This window comes from Chenopodium quinoa, unplaced genomic scaffold, assembly GCF_001683475.1.
Source record: "Chenopodium quinoa cultivar QQ74 unplaced genomic scaffold, ASM168347v1, whole genome shotgun sequence".
Taxonomy (NCBI): Eukaryota; Viridiplantae; Streptophyta; class Magnoliopsida; order Caryophyllales; family Amaranthaceae; genus Chenopodium; species Chenopodium quinoa.
The window spans coordinates 299,644-322,088 of record NW_018743066.1 but is presented as its reverse complement, the minus strand read 5'-3'; the positions used below and the strand labels follow the sequence as shown (position 1 = coordinate 322,088).

The window sequence follows — 22,445 nt, the reverse complement described above, 5'->3', positions numbered from 1 at the left end:
TTTATATTTAACATATCTTTTGTAATTCAGTAATTTGATCAAAATTTGTCAATTATATTATTAGTTTTTTATGTTTATAAAAACTAATTATAATAATGATAGTTTAATAATGGTTATTAAAAATTACCGTGCATGAAACGGGAATTAACCTAGTTTTAACTTATATATTAATTTGTTAAATAATGTGAAGTAAAATAAAAGGGGTAAAGTTGGAAAAAGGAAAAAAAGAGAGATAAAAGGGGCAAAGTTGGAAAAAAAGAGATGAAAGGGGCAAAGTTGGAAAAAAGGAAGAGAGAGGAAGCAAGTGGGTAAGAAGTAAGGAAGAGAGAGATAAAAGGTGAAAAAAGAGAGAAGACGGCATTACAAACCAAAGTCAAGACTCAAGAGCAAAGCGCAGTGAGTTTGTTGAATTTGTAAGTTGTAACCTTAACCTGCGTTTTACACACACAATTTAAAAAAATCAAAATAGGAGAGAGAAAGAGAAAGAGAAAGAAAGAGATTTGTTCGAAATCGAAACCAAACCCTTGAGGTTTGAGGAAGAGGAAGAAGAGGAAGAGGAACCAGAACCAGAACCAGAATTCGAGAGAGAGATTCAATGGGTGATAAATTGCTGCAACAGCAGCTCAAAGACTTGGGATCCAAGTTGGAAGCTCCTCCTTCTTCCAAAGATTCTCTGCTCAAGCTTTTCAAGGTTTCTATCTTCCCTCGATTTCAGCTCCCTTTCTTCTATTTTGCTTTCTTAATTTTGGGGTTTTCTGGGTTTTTGTGCTCAATGTTATATTTACCCTGCATTACTAGTTCATCTTAGGTTTCCAGTCTTTCTTTTATCGATTCGAGGGGGTTTTTTTTTTTATTTTTTATTTTAATTTTATGAATTTGCCGATTTCATTTTCCGTGTTGCAATTCCGAGAGCATGCATGAATTCAGCTTTACTAAATTAAGGAATCTAGCGAAACTAACGCCAATTTCTGTACTACATTCATTAATGTTGTATTCAAACTCTTAACCATAGGATTTTGTAGGGAACGAAAAGCGAAGCGCCTATTTTTTGTGAAGTTTTAGGAAAGAAATCTTAGAATTATGTAAGTGATGCTGTAGTCCTGTAGTCACAGCAGGAAAGTTCTAGCCTTTAGCTGTAAACACTTACCATATTAGTGCTTATTAGCTTTTAAACTTTGGAAACAATTTGATATTGTTTTGGAAGTCTGGGCAATTCATCAGATAGCGCTTTGGCAAGGCTGTAAGGGGCATACTACTAGATCTAGCAGCCAGTGAATTCCCATTTAGGGGGCGTTTTGTATAAATTCCGTAAACAGAATGGAAAGGATTTATATAAGTAAGGGAAAGGGTAATGATGCACGTTACCATTGATATATGTTTGGTATCTTTATGAAATGGAAACAAATTGAGGAGTTTATAATTGAGGAGGGAAACACATTTTGTTTCCACTAGTTGGATAAGGGTAATAATTTGGGGGATTTTGTTACCCTTTGTAAACGGTATTTGTTACTTGTACCTCATACTAAACTGATAGAAACAGAAACACTTATTTCTTTACGTTTCCTACATTACAAATTTTCATACCAAACACGCCCTTAGGGTGAACTTGAATCAATCAAGTTAGTCCCGAGTTAATATTTTAATAATACTAAGGCTACTTGGAATACCTCTGTCAACTTGGTGGATTGTGAGGTTTTTTGCAAAACGTAATTGATAAGACATTTTCCATAGTCCATATTTTGCCATGAGCAGAATAGATTTGTACAAGTTGGGTTTTGAACATTGGTCTGAAAGTTAATATCTATATACTTTAGGAAAAATGAAATTATGAAATTGCTTATAGTAGAAGAGCTATTGATGCTTGTTTATATTGTTTTTTTTTTATTTAAACTGTACTGTTACATCCATATCATATTTAAACAACAATAATAACATCCACATATGCATCTCGCCCTTCTAAATGTATGCTGCTGTACCCATTAATAATTGAGACATTAGCATTTTCCAGCTTAAATAAACTTTGCACAGAAAGAACTAAAATTCTGTTTCTTGCATTTTAAAGGTGAACTTTGTAAATCTGCATTGTACACCACTACTTCTTTTGTTTCTAGTCCTAGTGTGACTTTTACGCTTTGCAATGTAAGAACTTAGACCATTAATATTGTTGATTCTTAAGTAAGAATTATAAGAAGTTGATCGAGACGAATTTAATAAGATACCCCATGACTATACTTTTCCTTACTTAAAGGTCACAAAAGATGGTCATAGGAAGTATGTGAATAGTTTAGATATACAAGGTGAGTCAACTAAGAAAAACAGAGGATTCTAGGGGTTTGTGGAGGTGGGGGAAACTGTTGGGTGGAAGGGAGGGGTGGCAAGGCGGCTGGGTGGTGGGGTAAGGAAGGAGGGTGGTGGGGGTAAGGAAGGAGGGTGGTGGCTGGTGTGGGTATGGTGGTGTAGTGGTGGCTAAGGAAAGGGAATGGATAAACCTAGGGGGGTGGGGAATCAATTTGGAAGACTTTGGGGGAACCGGGAGGGTAAAGGGAATAGGAAAAAAAACCTAATAAACAATATCAAAGGGAATAAGGGCAGTTGATTCCCTTTCCCTTTGATGAATACCCCATCCAAACGGCCCCTTAGTTTTCTTTACAGGAGCCCACTTGATTCATGTAGCATCCTTAGATGTGTAGAATTGAACTTCGTATATTACACGAAAAGCACTTCACGTCAACTTTAATTTTGATTGGCTGGAGTAATTTTCCCTTGCCAGTTTCTATCCCTTAATATAGAAGGCTGAGGCCTTTCAATCTTGTAGTCAATTATGAGTTTGACATAGAAGGGTCTGATATGTGACATTAAATTGCGGAATGCTTGTGATTTTTCTGATAATCGTGTCACTTAGAAGTTAGAACTGTTTGAAGAGATATATTGTGTTTTGAGCTGTGCCAAAATACACTTAAGAATGCCTCAAAACATAAACCAAATATATATATCATATGCTTAATATCCTCCCTTTGTTCCAAATTACTCGTTCCTCACTGGATACTTCAAAAATGTCCCTTGCCCTTTACGGGAAGAGTTTTCTCTCTATTTTTCCCGTCTATTTTTTCTTTAAATTTGGGTCCCATACCCATTCATCCGCTTATTCCTGTCTACTTTTTCACTCTTTTTGCAAGCAAAATCAGACAGTAGGAGCAATAGCCAAAGCATTAAATTCATGTTTGCTTATTTTAACTATCATTTGAAAGTGTTACCAACTTTATAAAACAGCAGAGGTGTTTGTCTATTTGTTTAGGCTGTGATGATGGCGACTTATTAAATCTATCCGCAATTTATTTGGACTCAAATTGCCTTTTGTGTTATGTGTTCTTAGTTTGATAGAATTCTACTATCTTCTCTTGTTTTATTGTTGGTAAACGGAAATTGCTTTCTAATCTCTGATTATACATAGGATCAAACTTAGCTCTTTATATTGTTGACATGTTGTCTTGATAGCATTACTGTATGTCTTCAGATGTGTAATGGTTGTTTGTTTCTTGTGTTTGTTGGTTCTTATATGCTTTTTCATTTCCTGTGGGCTATGTTTTTGTTGATGCCTGTTAATTCAATATGTTTTTTTCTTCTCAGCAAGCCATTACCATCCTCTCTGATTTGGAGCAATCTCCGCCAGCTCCGATATTGGAGTCAATGCAACCCTTCCTGAAGGCCATTGTGAGACCAGAGCTGCTAAAACACCAAGATAAGGATGTTAAACTCCTAGTTGCCTCTTGTCTTTGTGAAATCACTCGTATTACTGCACCTGAAGCACCTTATAGTGATGAAATTCTGAAGGTATGATACATTAAAGTTCAATGTTTATTTTTCCTGGCTAGATCTAACTCTATCTATCTGCTCCTTTTGATTCTGTAGGATGTTTTTGGTTTAATAGTTGGCACTTTTAGCGGTCTTAGTGAGACAAGTGGACCATCATTTGGAAGGAGGGTTATCATTTTGGAGACCCTTGCCAGATATAGATCATGTGTTGTGATGTTAGACCTTGAATGCGATGATCTTGTAAATGATCTTTTCAGGACATTTCTTTGTGTTGCAAGGTATGTTTAGTTTGGTGATTAATCAGAAAAGATATTATTATTAGACATATTTGACTTGCGGTGTAAACTTCTACTGGTCTTTGTTTTATTTATTTTTTATATTTATCTCAAAACTAAAATGTTGTCATAAAAACCTTATTGAGCATCAAGAATGATTTGGAAGGAAAGATTGTGTCTGTAATTTGATATGGTTCTGTGTGCAGGGATGAGCACCCAGAAAATGTTCTGTCATCGATGAAAACAATTTTGTATGTTCTTCTAGAGGAAAGTGAGGATATCCATGAAGATCTGCTGCTAATTTTGCTCTCTACACTGGGACAAAATAAAAAGGTGGGAATGTTTTCTCTATATTTATAATCTGCAGGCAGAAAACACACTTTTCCTTATGTAGTATTTTATAACAAATTACTGTGGGTGGTATGTTTTGGTGGTTCAGGATTTTACAGATGCTGGGAGGAAACTTGCCATGAACGTGATTGAACATTTTGCTACTAAACTTGAACCTTATGTGAAGCAATTTCTCATATCTTCAATGACAGGGGAAAATTCCTTGAATAGCGAAATTGATTACCATGAAGTTATTTACAATTTATACCGCTGTTCACCTCAAATTCTGCTGGGAGTTGTTCCTTACCTGACTGGAGAGCTACTGGTAAATGCGATTTTTTTTTGTTTTTTTTACTGATGTTTTGTGTAATTCATTGCACTTTCTCAAGCAATTGAGTCTGATGTACTTTGGATGTTACTGCCTTTGTGTTTATGTTAGTGTCTTATGTTTTTGTTACCTTTTCTGAATGTAGCAACCCCTTTTAAACCAACACTATAAGCTCCAGTATTTTGTTCAATGTTGCCAGTGAGGCTGTTACCCTGTGAAATGATTGTCTAAGTATATTTATCCTCTACATACAGAATGACCAGTCTAAAGCACGTCTTAGAGCAGTTGGTCTGGTGGGTGAGCTTTTTGCTCTTCCAGATTCTGCTATCTCTGAGGCTTTTCAATCCGTATTTGTGGAGTTCTTGAAGAGGTTAAAAGATAGAGAAGTCGAGGTTCGGATGTCTGCCCTTGACTATGTAAAAAGATGTCTCCTTTCAAATCCCTTAAGACCTGAGGCTCCTCAAATATTTGGTAACATCTGCCCCTATGATTTTATGAAATGCTTACAATTAAGGTACTTTCCGTTCATTTATACTTTAAAATTATGCAGCTGCCTTGTGTGATCGGCTCTTGGACTATGATGAAAATGTGCGGAAGCAAGTTGTTGCTGTGGTGTGCGATGTTGCCTGTTTTAATCTTAATTCCATTCCAGTTGAAACTGTCCAACTAGTCGCCGAACGCCTTCGTGACAAATCTGTAATATTTCTCATCTCTGCGTTTACTCGTTGATGATTATGCATTGTTTACTAAATATTTCAGCTTTTGGTTTTGCAGTTACTTGTGAAAAAATATACCCTTGATCGACTTGCTGAGATATACAGGCATTACTGCTTAAGGTGCAAAGAAGGATGTGCTAATGAATATGACTGGATACCTGGAAAGATTTTGAGGTGTTTCTATGACAAAGATTTCCGGTAAGCAACATTTAAATCTACAGTGCTGTGTTTAATACTTTAATTAGCATTATGTTGCAGTTGCTAGGAACATCAATTACTAATCTATGGAGCTATTGTTAATTTATCAATACTTTTCCTCTCATAATTGGGATGTCATTTTAGCTTTGATTTCTGCAGATAATAGATCTTACAATCTTAAACAGTGTTAGCAAGTTTTATACAGCAAGTGCACAGTGCAAAGAACAATAATGGAAAATACATGTCCGATTTTCAAGCAAGAATGGGATCAATGACTAGTTCACTCTTAGTTATAGTTAGCAAAGATGATCACAATTTGTTGCATATTTTCAACTGAATTATAAATTAAACTAACAATTAAAATAGGCTGTGTTCCCTTATCAACTCCACTCAATCAAAAGTTAATAAATTAAAAAAATGCTTAAGGTGCGATCGTATAGGGACGGGGGGAGTTATTCTAGTGAAGTGATGATTCTACACTGATCCATGTAAGCAAAATCATACAAATACTATTAGTAGGTGAATAAGATAGGGGTAACCTATTCAATGCAAGGCTGGTATTACTCACTCACGATAAAAAACATAAAGCTATGCATGAGGGATTATAATTTAGGAAAAATTGTCCGGAATAATCCGACTTTGCCTCATCCGCCCATAATAGATCCCACCTTTTGATTATTTTTAAATAATCCGACCTTTATACCTAATCCGCTCCCAATGGCCCCGAGTGACTTAAAACCGGTTAAACAAGTTACCATTTGTGATTTGGAATTGTTTGCACACGTGTTACCACGTTGTTGGTTAATTTTTTTTTTTTAAAAAAGAAAAATTAATAAAAAAAAAATTATTGAAAAAAAAAAAACCACATCCATCTTCTCAAACAGACCCACGACCGAAACCACCTCCTTTACTCACTTTTAGCCCACCAAAACCATCACTCTCCCCTAGGAGTGGCTGGTCTGATGATTTTGTGAATTTAGGGCTGATTAGTAGGCGTTTGAAGCGGCTGATTTGTGATGTCTGCCGGCGATTGTTGGTGCAACTATGGTGGGCGGCGACTAATTGTGTTTGTGGGTTCATTTGATGTGTTGTTGCAGCCATGTCCAGAATATGTGGGGTGTGTTTGCTATGGGGAGAGTGGTTGGGTTTGTGGGTGGTGCATTTGCGAAGGAGCAGCACATAACTTTAGTTTTAAACAATGTATGAAAAGTTAAATCAGAAATGTAGAGGACATGAAGTCATAAAAATCAAAGATAGAAACAAATGAATTAAACAAGTTAAGGATGCCTCGTTCAAGTCTACATAAATTGCAAATGACACCCACTTAATTGTTTGATGCCTAAAACCTATTGGCTCCTTTCCTTTCTTTCCTACTCCTTGTACAAGCTACAGACCCAATTGTTAACCAAAACTTGAGCCTTGAGCTTTTTTAGTATTGTCTAATAGGACCAACACTTCTGACTGCATTATTTGGAATCCATAAATCACATTTCTTGCATCATTAACTCCTTCAGACAGAATATCACCTCACTTGAAAATGACCCAAAATCGTGGATATCGATTATCAAACTTATATTCCATCTTTCCTTCCATGATTTTTTGGCTTGGATAATTTCCTATTTAACAGCCTATACAAAATAGACCACCTTCATGCTGAAGCGCAAGAAGTGGTTCCATTTATTGGTCTAGGCACGTCAATTTTATTAAGCCACAGTCAAAGCACACACTTTCGATGCCTGATTAAATTGTAGCATAATTCATGCCATTTAAAAAATTGAAGTCACAAATCGTATATGACTCTACTCGTGATCTCTAATACTGTAAGTGGGGAAAAAACTTATTATTGAAATTCATACATTACTTTCAAAACATGTGATTCTATAGATATTCTTTTTGCATGAGTGACTATAATGTAAATGGCAATGTTTACCCTCACTTGGCCTTGGGGTGCCATGCTCTTTGTACAGCTTGTGCATTATACATGGGTTTTGGATTACAATTCTTAGCTTCTAGGATTATTTGGTTAACTTGTATACAGGCTTCAAGCCCTAATGTTAAAATTAACCTGTTTGTTTAAATACATCATTATTGTATTGTATAGTTTCATAAACAATAGAATGAAGTTAATCTTTGGAAATTCAAGGATTTTTATGGAACTCTACTTCCTGTATCTTAGCTTAAATATTACCTTGGACTATCTTTTACCTTTTCACTAACTGGTACAATATCTTTAAATTATAGGAAAAATTGCCCGGAGTAATCCGACCTTTGCCTCATCCGCCCAAAATAATCCCACCTTTTGATTATTTTTAAATAATCCAACCTTTATACCTCTTTCGCTTTAAATAGTCCTAGCCGGTCATCTAACTTGCTATTACAAGTTACCAAACACGTGTTAGCCTATGATTGGTCAAAAAATTAAAAACAAAAAATTAAAAATTAAAATACCCCAAACCCAGATTCCGGCAGCCCCAGCTACCGGCCCTTACCCAATTTCGGCCACCATCCCTTCCTGATTCCGGCTAACCCGTCCCTCACTCTCCTTTTTTCCGCCTTTCCGGCTAACTCGACCCCAGCACCAGCCTGTCAAACCACCAAAAAAACATCTACTGCCGCTGCTTTATATCTTTGAAGTCACCTGTGTGGCAATAGAAAGCCTTTCACTTTATTTGTATATCGCCAGGTTTCGTAGTGCTGATAAAGGAGAAAAATTTCCCTATAATAAATCCTACTGCATGCTTAAAAATTCTTGCAATCTTTGTCCTTTAATCATCTTCGTAGTATAATTTTATTATGTGCTCAGCTGGTTTAATCTGCTTGCAGATCAGATGCAATTGAGTCTATTCTATGTGGACCACTATTTCCAGCTGAGTTTTCTGTCAAAGATATAGTTGGAAATTGGATACAGATATTTGCAGGACTAGACAAAGTTGAGGTCAAGGCTTTAGAAAAGATATTGGAACAGAAGCAAAGGTAGGCATTTTATTGCATGTTGCTTACCATCTAGGTTTGTGTGCTCTATAGGTTTTTCGGTACAAAGCGTTTGGGTTGTGTTTAATTTTGACTCATTACTTTTTAATGTAGGTTACAACAAGAAATGCAGAAGTATCTGTCTCTTAAGCAGACATACAAGGTTTGTAATTATAAGCAAATATTGAAGTTTATACTCATCTTATGGCTCAAAATTTTGTTAGGGTAATCTGTTTCTTAGTCTTTGCTTAAATGCAGGATGCTGATGTGACTGATTATCAAAAAAGGGTTATCCTTTTGTTCCGGGTAATGTCGAGGTTTTTTGTGGATCCTTCGAAGGCCGAGGAAGGATTTTTGACTCTTGATCAGCTTAAAGACACTAACGTTTGGAAAATATTATCTAGCTTTCTTGATCCAAACACTAGCTTCCATGAAGCGCGTACCAGTCAGGTGAGCCGTGAGAATGTTTTTCGAAATTTAATCTATGAGATTAAAACCTTTTTCTTTCTCTGGAATCTATTTAATCATAATGCATGAATCATGATCTCTGACCATTGGGATTCCTTAGACATCATTCAACATTAGCTGGTAATGTGATGAGTAAGCACTTTAAGAATCAGGTTGTAGGCCTTGTCGCTGGATGCTGAAGTTCAGCCTATCTGGCATGCTTTCTGCTTTGCTTAATTGTTTGTGTGTGTTAACAGTGCCTTTGATGGCTTGTATATTCTGTATTTATGATCATGAGGTTTTTGTCGTATTTAGTCTTTGTGGTTGATCCTGCTGTCATTAGTCTTTCTGGTTGATCCTGCTGTCTTTAGTCTTTCTACTTGATCTCTCTTTACTTAGACATGCTTGGGATTATGGCAGGATTCGTATAAGTAACTTATATGATATTTATAAGCAGAGTAGCTCTATCCTCTATGCAATGGCTGTACCACTTATATCATAGTTTCCACGAGAGCATATGGTGATTTATATGCTATTCATACTGGGAAGCATCATAAAATACTTTCAATTTTATGTTCTTTTAAAACCAACAAATTAATGCTGGACTCCACTTTCTCTCTTATGTTTTAAAGAAGGCCGTCTCCAACTATAGTTGGGACTGCGCTGGTCAATCTTACTTGTTTAGTAAGCTTGAGTCTGTCACCTTTTAATGTATTCCTTCATTGTGCTTTAGGTTTCCTCTCAATTAACTGCCGTTTATTTTGTTCTTTGTTGATCTGCTTGATCTGTAATGTTTTGTGCTTAAGTTTGTTGGCTTTCAGAATTTTTGTACTTCCTCCGTTTTTTTAATATTGCACCACTTGCCTTTTAAGGAAGTTTCACATTTATTGCACCATATCCATTTTAGGAAAAGAAATTTTTGTGTTCACACTATAAATACCTAATATACCCTTGCTTTTCAACCCTTACTTTGTATTTTGTGTATACAATCACATGGGCAACTTGGTATTTCTACCTTTCTCTCTCATCCTTTTTTCCACTACTAAAAAATTTGTGTCAAACCCTTATGGTGCAATAATAAAAGAACGGAGGAAGTATAATTTTTTTGGGAAACTGAAGTTATGTTGGTGTATGAGTGTATCTATAAGTTGTATTCTTATATCATGTACTTTATTGTTATGTTTTACTAAGTGAATTCTATTTTCTGCAAGCTGTTGCACACTATGGTTTAGATCTTCTTCAGCTGTATGTCAGTATGTGTTGATGTACAGTAATTCACATAGCGGGATTTGTGTTGCGATTGAAACTGTGTGACTCTGAGCCTGTGTAGCTTTTTCTCCATTGGGGGAAGATTCGGAAAAATTTAGTTTAGTTTTTTGATATCATCTTTGCTGCAAAGCCTCCAGTTTTTTTTGCATAGATTTCATCTGCCTTTTGTTCTCTGTGAATCCATTTTGCCTCCCAAAATAAAAGCTTTTAATCTTTGAGGTGACAACATTGTTTATATTCGTGCAAAGCCACAAAGGTTTGGATTTTTCAAAGCGTGGAATTTTTTTTATAATCTGTGCCTGTGGTAAAGGAAATAATTTTCCAGCCAAGTACTTTAGCTTTCTAGTGGTCTCACTTTTGCAAAGTGCATACTTACAGTAGTTCTTTTTTAGTCACAATGTATTCCATTTTAGGGAGTTTTATTTGGTTAATAATTCTCTCCATCTCTCTCCTTATTACATGGGTTCTGGTTTTTATGTTTCTCTATCTTTATTTCTCCGTAAAAACCATGCATCTCCCCGCGTTGCAATTAAAGAGCTGAGGAAGTGTATAACAATCAAGTTGGATATAGCCTCTTTGCTGTCACTTTCTCATAGGGGTAAAAGTTGCATATATCAAACTCTTTTTATTCTGCCATAAGGGGAAGTTCCATTAAATGCATTCTGGTTATAATTTGATAACGAGCTTATTCATTTTTAAGCGCTATTATCCTGCAGGATGATCTGATCAAGATTCTTGGTGAAAAACATCGACTGTTTGATTTCTTGAATGTGCTTTCAGTAAAGTGCTCATATTTGCTTTTTAGCAAGGAGCATGTCAAAGAATTCCTGTTGGAACTTGCAATTCATAAATCTTCGGGGAGCACAGAGAATTGTTTGTCATGTGTCAACATGCTGGTGGTAAGTTCTCCTTATTCTGGGCCTTTATAGGTTTCTCTACTGTGTGCAACTGTGGATGAAGTTTGAAATTTTCTGATTTGCATTTTGTTCCTTACGATGTGACTGGTTTGTCAGGTAGTGCTTTGTTTGATTTTCCCTCTATCCCTATTTAATAGCCATAATTTATGTCCACTATCTTCTAGCGCATCTACTATTCTATTTTTTTTTTTTTTTTTTTTGTGAAAAAATCTACTATTCTATTATTATATAACAGATAAGCCAACTACAACCTATCACTTAAACCTCTGTGCAAACCAGGGAGCACATGCGTCTTAAAATGTGGTGTTGAACAGATTATTTCTATGCGTATAAATAAATAGAAATGACTCAAGAAGGAAACTATGATTGTCTTATCTCTTGTAGATACTCAAGCAGTGAGAAAGATGCGTCATGACATGTTTACATTCTGAGTCTGAGGCTAAATAGAACTGATGTACTGAAAGAATTATAACCATTGTCTTTTGTGATGCAGAACCTTTCCATACTCAGAGGCCAGTGAGGAGGGTAATTAATGTTTATAGCTAGTTTGATTCTTTCTTGCCCTTATATGAGACTGGAGGGTTGTGATGTTAGACCTTGTACCCTTATGGCTGTAATGATATATTGCTATACAAATAAAATCCTATTAAGATTTGGTGGCTGCTTGAGGGTGTGGGCTTGAAGAGGGTAATATTTGCTTATAATTAATCTTGATAACTGAATGTCCATATGTTACCTTGGTTCTCCAAGTATCTGCTTGTTGTATATGATAGTAATTTTTGTGTGGACTAAGGAACACATAAAATCCCTCAACATTGGATTTTTCGAATGCTCTATGTAATGGTAAGGTATATTTTTTTGGCTTTAAACTCACCATTGTCTGTGCTAGTGCCATTAGAAACTGTGCTTTATTTTCGTTCTCCAATCTCTTTCCTCATGACACGGGATTCGTAACTGTTTGAGCTACAGTGCTATCTGCTATGTTTCACTTGTTGTATGTGGAGGAAGTAAACTACAAAAAATAATTATTTTTATTATAAACACTACCTCCGTTAATTATTATGTGCAACAAAGGAATATTTTATGTCTTACAAATAATACCCTTTAGTTGCACATCATAATTATTGCCTATCATATATATATATATATATATATATGTATATATATATATATTTGTTGGTGTGTCTGCTTCTTTTGTCCATCTTTGTCATGCTTGAGGTTCCTTCTTCTCTAAAAAGCTGTATTGGGTGTGCTATATTTACCTTGTTCTGCTTTTTTCCAGATCCTGGCAAGCTATAGCTCGTTGTTGTTCATTGGCAGTGAAGGGGATTTATTGAATCTCCTTAAAGATGAAAATGAAATAGTTAAAGAAGGCATTCTGCATGTCTTAGCGAGGGCTGGTGGAACCATATGGGAACAGCTAACTTCCTCATCTAGGTTTGATTCTCGCCTTGTTTTGTGATTACCTGATGTGTTGGTGAATCTTTTTGTAAAAGTTTGCTGCTTATCTGCAGCTCTGTGGATCTCATACTTGAAAAGCTATGTTTAGAAGGGACACGAAGGCAGGCCAAGTATGCTGTACATGCTCTAGCTGTGATAACAAAGGACGATGGACTCCGGTCACTCTCTGTTCTTTACAAGGTATTAATTTGTTGTTTACCTTATATCATGACTAATGTATTTGTCTCTCTTTGCACTTGACATTGGGATCACAGTGCTGGATAGCTAATCTCTCTCATTCGTTGTGCAGAGGCTGGTTGATATGTTAGATGAGAAACCACATTTGCCTAGTGTACTACAGTCACTGGGTTGTATAGCACAGACTGCTATGGCAGTTTTTGAAACTAGAGAAAGTGAAATTGTAGAATTCATCAAGAGCAAAATTTTGCAATGCAGTAATGTAAGTTCATTGTCATCTTTTGGACTTTTATAGCCTTGTTCTTGGTCTGCTGGGAGTACAGTATATTTTATTTATTCATAAATGCTTCTGCATGCTTCCAGAAAGGACAGAACAAACCAAAAGCACGTTGGCGTGATCAGAGTGAACTTTGTCTACTAAAGGTTGGTTACAGTAGAAAATCTTTAGTCTTGTCTCTTTAATGTGCGAGTTCCATGTGTTCCTGACCGATTTTTTTTCTTTTTATGTGGATATATTTTTTTTTTCATTTATTTGTTAAATTTTCATCTTTCTGGGCAGATATTTGGTATTAAAACATTGGTTAAGAGCTACCTACCCGTCAAAGATGCTCATCTTAGAGGTGGAATTGATAGACTCATAGAGATTCTCAGGAATATGCTGTCTTTTGGAGATTTTGCTGAAGAGTTAGAATCAAGGTATGGTGGAACTTTGAAATTTTAGATTGTCTGTATTGTTGTTTATACAAACATTGTGTTGCAAACTTAATACCTTTGGAACTATATATTTATTGGTGCTTTATTGCAGTTCTGTGGATAGGGCTCACTTGAAGCTTGCTTCTGCTAAAGCCATTCTTCGTCTTTCAAGATCTTGGGAAAATAACATACCAGCCGACGTCTTTCATCTAGCCTTAAGGACAGTTGAGGTTGGCGCTTTTGATAAATGTAGATCTTTATATATAAAAAAATAAAATAAATTTCTGATCAATATATAAGATTTTATAAGTAGGCTGGCCATTGGCTTTAGCTAATCAATTCTGTTGTCATCTTTTGCGTTATTATTACACAGATATATTTCCGTCAAGCTCGGAAACTGTTTCTCAGCAAAGTTCATCAGTACATAAAGGATCGTATCTTGGATCCAAAATATGCTTGTGCTTTTCTATTGGATATTTTCGCGTCCAAGAATTCTGAAATGGAAGAGGTATTAGTCACTAAGGCCTTGTTATCTTTACCTTTTAAAATGTTATCCAGCAACAAACATTTTTTTTAAATAGTGAAAACAGGTAACTTAATAAAACTAACACAGCATTGCTGATTAAAGTCAGTTTTAATCATCAAAAGTCAGTTTTAATAATCACTAAAAATTAGTTTCTATACGAAAATTTTAAATTCAGTAAAATTCAGTTGATGAAACATGGCCTAACTTGTAATTGTGTGTGTTTTTATTTTTTATTTTTTTTATTTTAAATGTACGTATTGTCATTGCTACTTAGCTTGTCTGAATCATAATCACAACTTAGCTTTAATTTGGTGCTTCCTGACTTGCAGGACAAACGTAATCTTGGTGAAGTTATACAGATGTGTCGTCAGGTCAAAGCCCGACAACTTTCTATGCAATCTGATACAAACTCTCTAGGGCTTTACCCAGAATATATACTTCCTTACCTGGTCCACGCGCTTGCCCATCATCCGACGTGCCCTAGTTTTGACAAATCCATGGATCTCAAAGCATTGGAACCTATATATCGGTAAACCTATAATATTTTTTTATTATTACAAATATTGAGAAAGTAGCTCAAATGTACAATATGATTATACAGAAAGCCTTTTCAGTTTAAGGCCTTATTCCAGGTTCATTCTTTGTAACTTTTGGGCTAATTGCATTAAGTTATCCTGATATAGTACTTTGAATCTTTGTAGAGCTTTTTTCCTATCTTTTGTGGGGCTTTTCTTCTCAGGCTTTTGGCTATTTGGGTTTGGCTTGTTCTACCTCTTCTAGGGCTTGAAAAGCAAGGTCCTTCGTTCACCTCACTTGTAACTAGCAGTAGTTAAGAGAAGATTAAGTGCATTCATCAGTGGCTCATGAGTTGTAATTGCTATCTGCGTTTTCTTAAAATTCTTCATAAATTGTGCTTCCAGCCTAGTCTGTATTTGTTGACTTGGTTTCTCTTGAATGTGCCCACTGTAAATTTGATTTTTAAGTTGTATGCTATGAGGCGATCATTGCATTTCTTCATAAAAGTTTACTGCCAACTTCTTCCAAGAATACTGTGCTCCAATTTACTGTACTTGAAATCCTCTGTCTACAATTAATGAGGATTATACTTGGTGTTTATTTATTTGTCAAATACTTTTCGTGGCTTTTGATACACGTAGAGCCTTTTGTTCTCCTTTCTGCAGGTCATTAAATTGTCCCTTTATTTTAACATGTATGCTAAGCCCAATTATTTTGTTTCTTTTACTAGGGTTCTCTATTTGTTTCTGTCAATGGTTTTACATGGTGATGAAGAGATTGTTCCTGAAGCTAATAGCGCTGATAAAGGAAAGGATGTTTTTCCTGCTGTCATTTCTATTTTGCAATGTATCAAGAAATCAGTGGACGTGGTTGATCACTTGAAGTCAAAGGTAGAAAGGAAAATGCCCCTTAGATTTATTGCTTTTCTGTTACTCTTTCCAAGCCCCAGTGAAAATCATGTGCAAATATGTAGTTAATTCTTAAATTTTTATGAACACGAGCTCTTAAAATGTCCAAAAAAATAGTTGGCATTTTTCCTAAATGTGGGACAAACCTTTGGACATTGTAAACAGCAAGGAGAACTTAATTGTGATGAGAGATGTAGTGTATGTTTCCTGACCACCTGCCTGTTGTCTTGTTACTCATGTATCTGAAATCAAATGGGGAAAAGTAAAAGCAAATGAAGGAAGGCGATAATATTTTTCTGCATAAATTAGCAATAACAACAATTATCATTTTTATTGTCAATATATGTTGTTAGTCTGTTTGACATGAACAGATCATTGATTTAACCCTAAATGTAATGAAACCTGAGGCTTTTCATTTACTTTTTGAATTGCAGAATTCACATGCAATTTCTGAAATTGGGTTGTTGGTCATCAAACGCTTATCTAAAAATTCAGGGGAATTTCAAGGTGGTGATGAATTGTTTTCTTTACCGTCAATGCTGTATAAACTAAGTGATACCAAAGATGAAGCTAATGCCAAGGTAATAATTTTGAAAATTATGGACTGTTGCTACTTTTATTCATCATGACAAGGCTTTCATCAGATGTTTAGCTTAAACAGGAACTTGGGATACTTTTTTTTGCTAGGCAAAGATTTTAACTTCCCAGTTTGCTGTCATTATGTCCTTATGTACATTTTTTCAAATTCATATGTTACTGAAGTTTGACTTCAATGTTTTAGTGGTTTGGATGCTAACTCTGTACTCAATTCTTGTTACTTGATTACCAAAACTGACTGCTTTCTAAATAGGCTGCTGATGTATACACATGGTTGGCTGATGAATCTGTGCTGGCCCACTTTGAATCACTTACACTTGAAGTCAATGGAACTGTATGTATCTATGAAGCTATATTTGTTCCAAATGCTATGTTCTACCTCTGTATTTAATCACTTGTCCTCTTAATTTGCTTATTTTAGGTCCATATAGAGATTCCACAGGATGAGGTTCTGGAAGACGATGAAACAGAAGGAAACGAGATCCCTTTGGGGAAACTGATTAAAAAAATCAAATCCCAGAAAAATAAGGCAAAGGCTATGGTAAAAGGCCACTCTTCACCTACTGAAATGAAAAATGATGTTTTGAATGTGGTGAGGGAAATCAATTTGGATAACCTGACGGCCTCAAGTAAGATAGAAGCAAGCAATGGCCACGACAATCTTTTGATTTGCAAACCAGAAAGTGATGATGAAAATCCGAGTAAGAAAAGGAAGGGAATCGAGACTAAAACCACTCTTGCACCCAAGCGCCAAAGATCGTTATCATCAAGGAGTCGTTCCAAGTTTTTTTCTTTTAGAAGTGCTGTTAAGCCTTCTGCAAAAGCTAGCTCAAAAGGCTCTTTCTCCATCCAAGAAGGAGACCCGGGAGAGTCAGATTTGATGGCATCACCTGTCAAAAGGAAACGAAGCATTAAAAGGAAACGCAGCAGCATGAGCACCAAACAGGGTAAAGACATAGAGGGTCATAAAGTTGAAGAATCTGATATTTCTGATCAGAAGGTGACCTGCTATCATATTTAACTTAAATACACTAAATTCCTTTATTATGTAAATGCCAGTGTTCATACATGTTATTTATCTGTGCAGAGGCCTAAGGTGGTAGAGAATGAAATGAGTGATAATGTCATTAAGTCTTCTGCTGGATCTGGCCAGAAAAGAAAGAGCAGAAGTGTGTTTGGCTTAGCAAAGGTTACTTTTTCCTATATGACCCTTCTTTCTCCCCATGTATCTTCCTGTTGATCTCTATGATATATATTCCTTGGTGTCATTCGTTTTGCCTAGGGGTGTTGATGAGCCGAGATCATGCCTCTTTAGGCTTTAGGCTTGGCTTGAGCTTGTAGCTCGTCAGAGAAATTGAGCTCGGTTCAAGCTATGTTTATCATATTGCAAAAATGTAAATTATTCAACAACCTTTTGTTAAATATGGGCCTACAGTTGTTGATTTATTTACTCTTCTAAAAAAATTGCCATGCTAACTAGACAAAATTGTTGATTTATTTACGATGTTTCCACTTGATAAATTGGGACTTCCTCATTCTCTTTTGGGTTGAACTTGGTTCAAAAGCTTATTTCTGCTTTTAAAAATTTAATATGGAACTACTTTCTCTCCAAGAGGTTATTTTATGGGCATTTCCTGTTCATGCTCTTAAATTCCATTCTTTTGCCTTTCGAGTAGAAACATGATATTCTCTATCTTTTACGACTAAAATTTGGCTTTCACTAGTGATTTAGCATTTTTCTTCCCACCAATTTGATGTCCTAAGCATGAAAATTTCCATAATCTAACTTGTTTTAATTTTTATTTTTAAATCTTCATCAGTGCACTTCAAATGAAGGTGATGGTCCCACCACAGATTTGGTTGATTGCAGAATAAAAGTTTGGTGGCCAATGGATAAAAGGTAAGTGTCTAGTTGAAATTACAGATAATGGTAAAAACTTTAGGAACTATAACTCTTTAGAGAATTCTATGTACTAAAATTGCTTGCAAGCGCACTGCATACTGGAAAAGGAAGCTTTGCATATGGACCCTGCCTTGTTGGTCAGCAATTAACACGTTGTCAAGTTATTGATGAGGTCAAAGCTGTATACAACCATAGTTGACTCTTGTCTGAGGACAAGGAATGAATTTATTTTCCTTACAATTAAGGCAGATTTGGCTCATCAAAATATTATCATTTGATTGTTGAAATTAGTCTGTGTCTAACAGTGGCAGTTCATTGGCATTATACATGGAGAAATCCCAACTAACGGTCTGGCTTAGGAATTAAGATACAAAAATGCATTATGTTAATCTGGTCATTTTACTGAATTTGATGAAACCTTTATCATTGCAAAGTTTCCTTGTAGTTTCTTTTGTTCTTTGAGAAGGTCACCTTGGACAGGTGGACCATTTAGTTGGTATAGAAAACTTAAAAATTGATTTGAATAACTACGTCCGTTTCTTTTAGTTGAGACCGTTTGACTTTTACACTATTTACACACTACACTTTAACTCGCTTTTGTGATTTATAGATACGATAAAATATAGTTATATGGGATCTTGTTTGAATTGTCTCGATATATAATTTGTTAATATCCACTTTTTATAATTTTACAATGTTGATAATTAGAGATATTGAGCGTTAAAAACATGCGTTGGCAAGCGTGATAATAGAAAGGTGTCAACTAAAAAAAATCGGAGGTAGTGTAATACTACCTCTGTTTTCATTAGATGTTCCACTTTCTATACACGGAAGGTTCAATTTAGATGCATCACTTTTCTTTTTAGTTGATAAATTTTCTCTGTCTCTCCTATCACATGGGCCTCTTTATTCTCTCTCTCTCTTTACTACAAAAATTGCCTAGGAGTACACAATTACAAAAGTGATGCAACTAAAAAAATAGAGGAAGTAATTAAGGTTACTTTGATGCATAGATGATGTGATGTTGGCAAGATTTTGATGCATAGATGACATAATGTTGGCAAGATTATGGATTTGTTTTGACTTTTGAGGTACCCCTGTGGATAATTGGCTGAAAGTCAGTATGTTCTCTTTTGAACAGGTTTTATGAAGGTGTGGTAAAATCTTATGATCCTGAAAAAAAGAAACATGTGGTAAGCTGTTGCTGTGCCTTTCTCTCTCATCTTTGTGTGTGTATGGGTTGGCGGGGAGAGAGGGGGAGGGGGTTCTCTGTTATGTCTTTTGTTGACTTTTCTTCATCTTTTCACCTTGAAATTCTTCATTCATCCGGAGTTTTATAGAATTTTATGTTATGTACAATCTATTGACAATGCTTCTCTCATTGTGGGTATTGGTATATTTATGTCATGGTGAAGGTGTTATATAGTGACGGGGATGTGGAAGTGCTCCGTCTAGATAAGGAACGCTGGGAACTCGTTGAGGGCAACCACAGGCCTAAGAAGGTATGCTTCATTGTGATGACACTCACTCTCTTTCCTACTGTAATTGTCCAGTCCTATAAATTCTCTCCTTGCCTTGAGTTAAAACTTTTCCTTAATCTTCTTTCACTTGCAGAAGGCAAATATTACAAAGAGTCCTGCTAAGATGATGTAAGTATTTATTAATGTTGCAATCCAGATTATTGTCCGAGTCTAGAAGGCTTTGTGTCATGGGTTTGACCCGGTTTTTCTTCTTTATTATTTCCTCCCAAACTTAAGCTCACAAAAGGATTGGAAGTGAAGGCGAGAGGAAGAAAATACAAGAGGGTGTTTTAGGGTAGAGAGAGAAAACAGGCTGATTTGATGGAGAGAAATGGAAATGGATTGTAAAAACAACATTGACATTGACTTATAAAATAAGTGAAATTTTTGGGTTTCTATCAATCTAGTTAATTGAATCAGGACGGAGGAAGTGTAAAAGGGTCTATGTTATAATTAACTAGGTGTTGTTTGTGATAGGTCACCCAAGAACAAAAGTAAGAAATCAGATAAATCAAGATCGAGGATATCTGACAAGAGGTGAGAATCGTAGCCTGCTTATTGCAACATACTCTGGACTTGCTGTCTAGCCTTTTAATCATCCTACAAATTGCAGACCTAGTGTTAAGGGAAAAAGATCTCAGAAGAAAACTTCAACAAATGACCAGAGAGATGGTCTAGAAGGAAAGATTGCTAGCGCCTCGGATGATGTAGAGAACAGATCTGATATTTCAAATGCCGAGCCAACTGTTTCATCAGGAAGTGATGGACGGTCTGGTAATGCACTAACCTTTGACTTTGCCCGTTTTATCTTCTTCATCTATAGCAAAAGTGATGGACAATAAACTATAATAAACACAGTGATATTACACAATTTATTTAAGAAAATCCCCTCTTGAGGCTCTGAGGGTACCAATCATAAGCATGATTTCTGAAGCACAATGAAAATTGTTACATCTTTATTCTTAAATCACAAGTCACCTCTGTCTCAATCTGGTTCGTGATAACATTTATTGCAACTATTCCATCTCAAGTCTTCTTAATTGATCTTAACTACATGCTTGGTGTAAGATACATCTTACTGCAGCTTAATTAATTTATAACTTTCTCTCTTCAAATTTTTTTTTTATAACTTTTAAATTCTACATTGGAGACATGGTACAACCTGCCAGTTTTATTTCTGTGCAAAATTCATGTTTGAATTTTGTATACCTAAATCTGATTAATGGGCTGTACCACCCCTTCCTTTTGTGTTTTAAAACATGGCTGAGTTTAGTAATATCTTAGTCTATTTGATTTTGACCACGAATTCCATTCACCTCCCCTTCCCCTTCCACCCCCTTTTCTCTAGGTGATGCTGGGGAGGAATTGGATGACGTGCTTAAGAGCCAGGCTTGTGATTTGGAAGAAATTTCAAAAGATGCAGGAATGGAAGAGGACAGAGTGGCTGCTCAGGACACAAATGACTCTGGTGAAGAAACAAATCTTTGTCCAACAAGTGGACAGAAAAACGCTGGGGAGACTAGTCAGCAGGATTCTCACACTTCTGAAATGGCACTATCACATGAAGAGGAGGAACAAATGGAGAAACTAAGTGGGAGCTCACAAGAAGATTCTGATGAAAAGAAACAAATAGAAGGGGCTGAGAGTAATCCCTTGCCAAATAAAACTGACGCTTCAGATGCTGATGATACAGACGATGCTGATGACAAGCCTCTTGTACGTAGTTCTACTACTCATATTTTAAACTTTACAAAATTTTGTGTCCTGCCTCTATTTTCTAATTTACTTATTATGATTTAGAGTACATGGAAGCGGCGGGTAGCCAAGCCGCAACTGAGTTAGTAGTAACCAGTATCAGCTGTGCAAACCTTCACGGAGAATTGGATGGAGTTCACCATGCAATATGCTGATGTTGTCTGTTTTAGGTACTGGTGTCTTCAAATCAGATGGGAGGGGAAATCTCTTTCCAGCTTTTACATTAGCATGTGTCTTACTGGCAACTGTGGTAAATGTCAAGTGGCGTCCAAACACCTTTTGTCAAGTATTTATCTGATGCTCTGCTTCCTGGATAGCAAGGTGAATATGGCTGGTTTGCATTGTTGTGCTGTGTGACTATTGATTGTAGGGAAAATTTGTGGTTCACGTGTACAGTCGTAGGCTGCTTGATCAGTCTGTAATGTAGCATGGGATATGTTTATGTGCATTCCTATCAGTGTCAGGGCATTTATCCTTACTTGTACATAAACTATATTGTATAAGTATTGTTCTGCTTTTGCAGAGACGAACACCACTGCTTCTCCTGCCTAACTGCCATTCCAAGCCTAAACCTTATGCAGACTTGAATCACTTGATTTGTTCTTAGTGTAATTTCTTGTTCAGAAGATGTTGCATAGAATTTTACAGGTGGTATCACTATAAAAATTGTCATTTTTAGGGGACTGCTCTATAATGAGTTTTTCTCGTTTGTTACTGAAGTCGGGGATGTTCTTGGCCCTAGTTTGATTTACTAATGTAGTGTAGATTGTAGAGTAACATTATGTAGATGGGTATGCAAAATGGTTTAGCTTAATGAAATGATTATTGTGGATTATTGTACTAGAGAAGTGTTTTCCGCATTAACCACATTATACTTGAAACACTGACTTGTTGAATTCATAGTTTCATGCCTTAAGGGTAATTAGCTTTACATGATTACCTTTACTCAATTTCGGATCCCCTTTGTTGACATATTTTGGAATTGAACTTTTACAACTCATCTTTTTTGACAAATTCACCGAGGGTGTACACTGTAAAATTGTAGGACATCGGGCGGTGGGCGAATGCGTCGCTTCTGGCCCGGATTTTGACTTAGAGGCCTTCAGTCATAATCCAGCGCACGGTA

General features: G+C 36.0%; 1 protein-coding gene across 2 annotated transcripts; it reads left to right on the top strand.

The window, feature by feature from the left end:
• Positions 1 to 358: 358 nt before the first annotated feature.
• Positions 359 to 22,159, top strand: LOC110731205 (sister chromatid cohesion protein PDS5 homolog A-A-like). 2 transcript variants are annotated; one of them, XM_021911045.1, is made up of 33 exons: positions 359 to 691; positions 3,628 to 3,831; positions 3,910 to 4,091; positions 4,295 to 4,421; positions 4,528 to 4,743; positions 5,001 to 5,217; positions 5,297 to 5,442; positions 5,521 to 5,660; positions 8,484 to 8,633; positions 8,745 to 8,793; positions 8,889 to 9,080; positions 11,063 to 11,245; positions 12,546 to 12,700; positions 12,778 to 12,904; positions 13,014 to 13,163; positions 13,265 to 13,324; positions 13,461 to 13,597; positions 13,707 to 13,824; positions 13,968 to 14,102; positions 14,450 to 14,649; positions 15,367 to 15,526; positions 15,979 to 16,125; positions 16,395 to 16,475; positions 16,563 to 17,141; positions 17,229 to 17,330; positions 17,962 to 18,041; positions 19,186 to 19,237; positions 19,460 to 19,546; positions 19,659 to 19,693; positions 20,042 to 20,101; positions 20,178 to 20,338; positions 20,982 to 21,280; positions 21,365 to 22,159. In XM_021911045.1, the coding sequence occupies exons 1-33, from the start codon at positions 596 to 598 to the stop codon at positions 21,404 to 21,406; spliced, it is 4,869 nt and encodes a 1,622-aa protein (XP_021766737.1). In that variant the 5' UTR covers positions 359 to 595; the 3' UTR covers positions 21,407 to 22,159. The 2 variants fall into 2 exon arrangements, with proteins under 2 accessions (XP_021766737.1, XP_021766736.1); XM_021911044.1 differs by having other exon boundaries at positions 360 to 691; positions 20,913 to 21,280.
• Positions 22,160 to 22,445: the final 286 nt, after the last annotated feature.

Bases quoted from the DNA above. Each gene is read 5' to 3' on its own strand.
- LOC110731205 (XM_021911044.1), top strand. From the start codon at position 596: ATGGGTGATAAATTGCTGCAACAGCAGCTCAAAGACTTGGGATCCAAG. The intron at 13,164-13,264 runs GTAAGTTCATTG...GCATGCTTCCAG, and splicing joins AAATTTTGCAATGCAGTAAT to AAAGGACAGAACAAACCAAA. The intron at 13,825-13,967 runs GTTGGCGCTTTT...ATTATTACACAG, and splicing joins TAGCCTTAAGGACAGTTGAG to ATATATTTCCGTCAAGCTCG.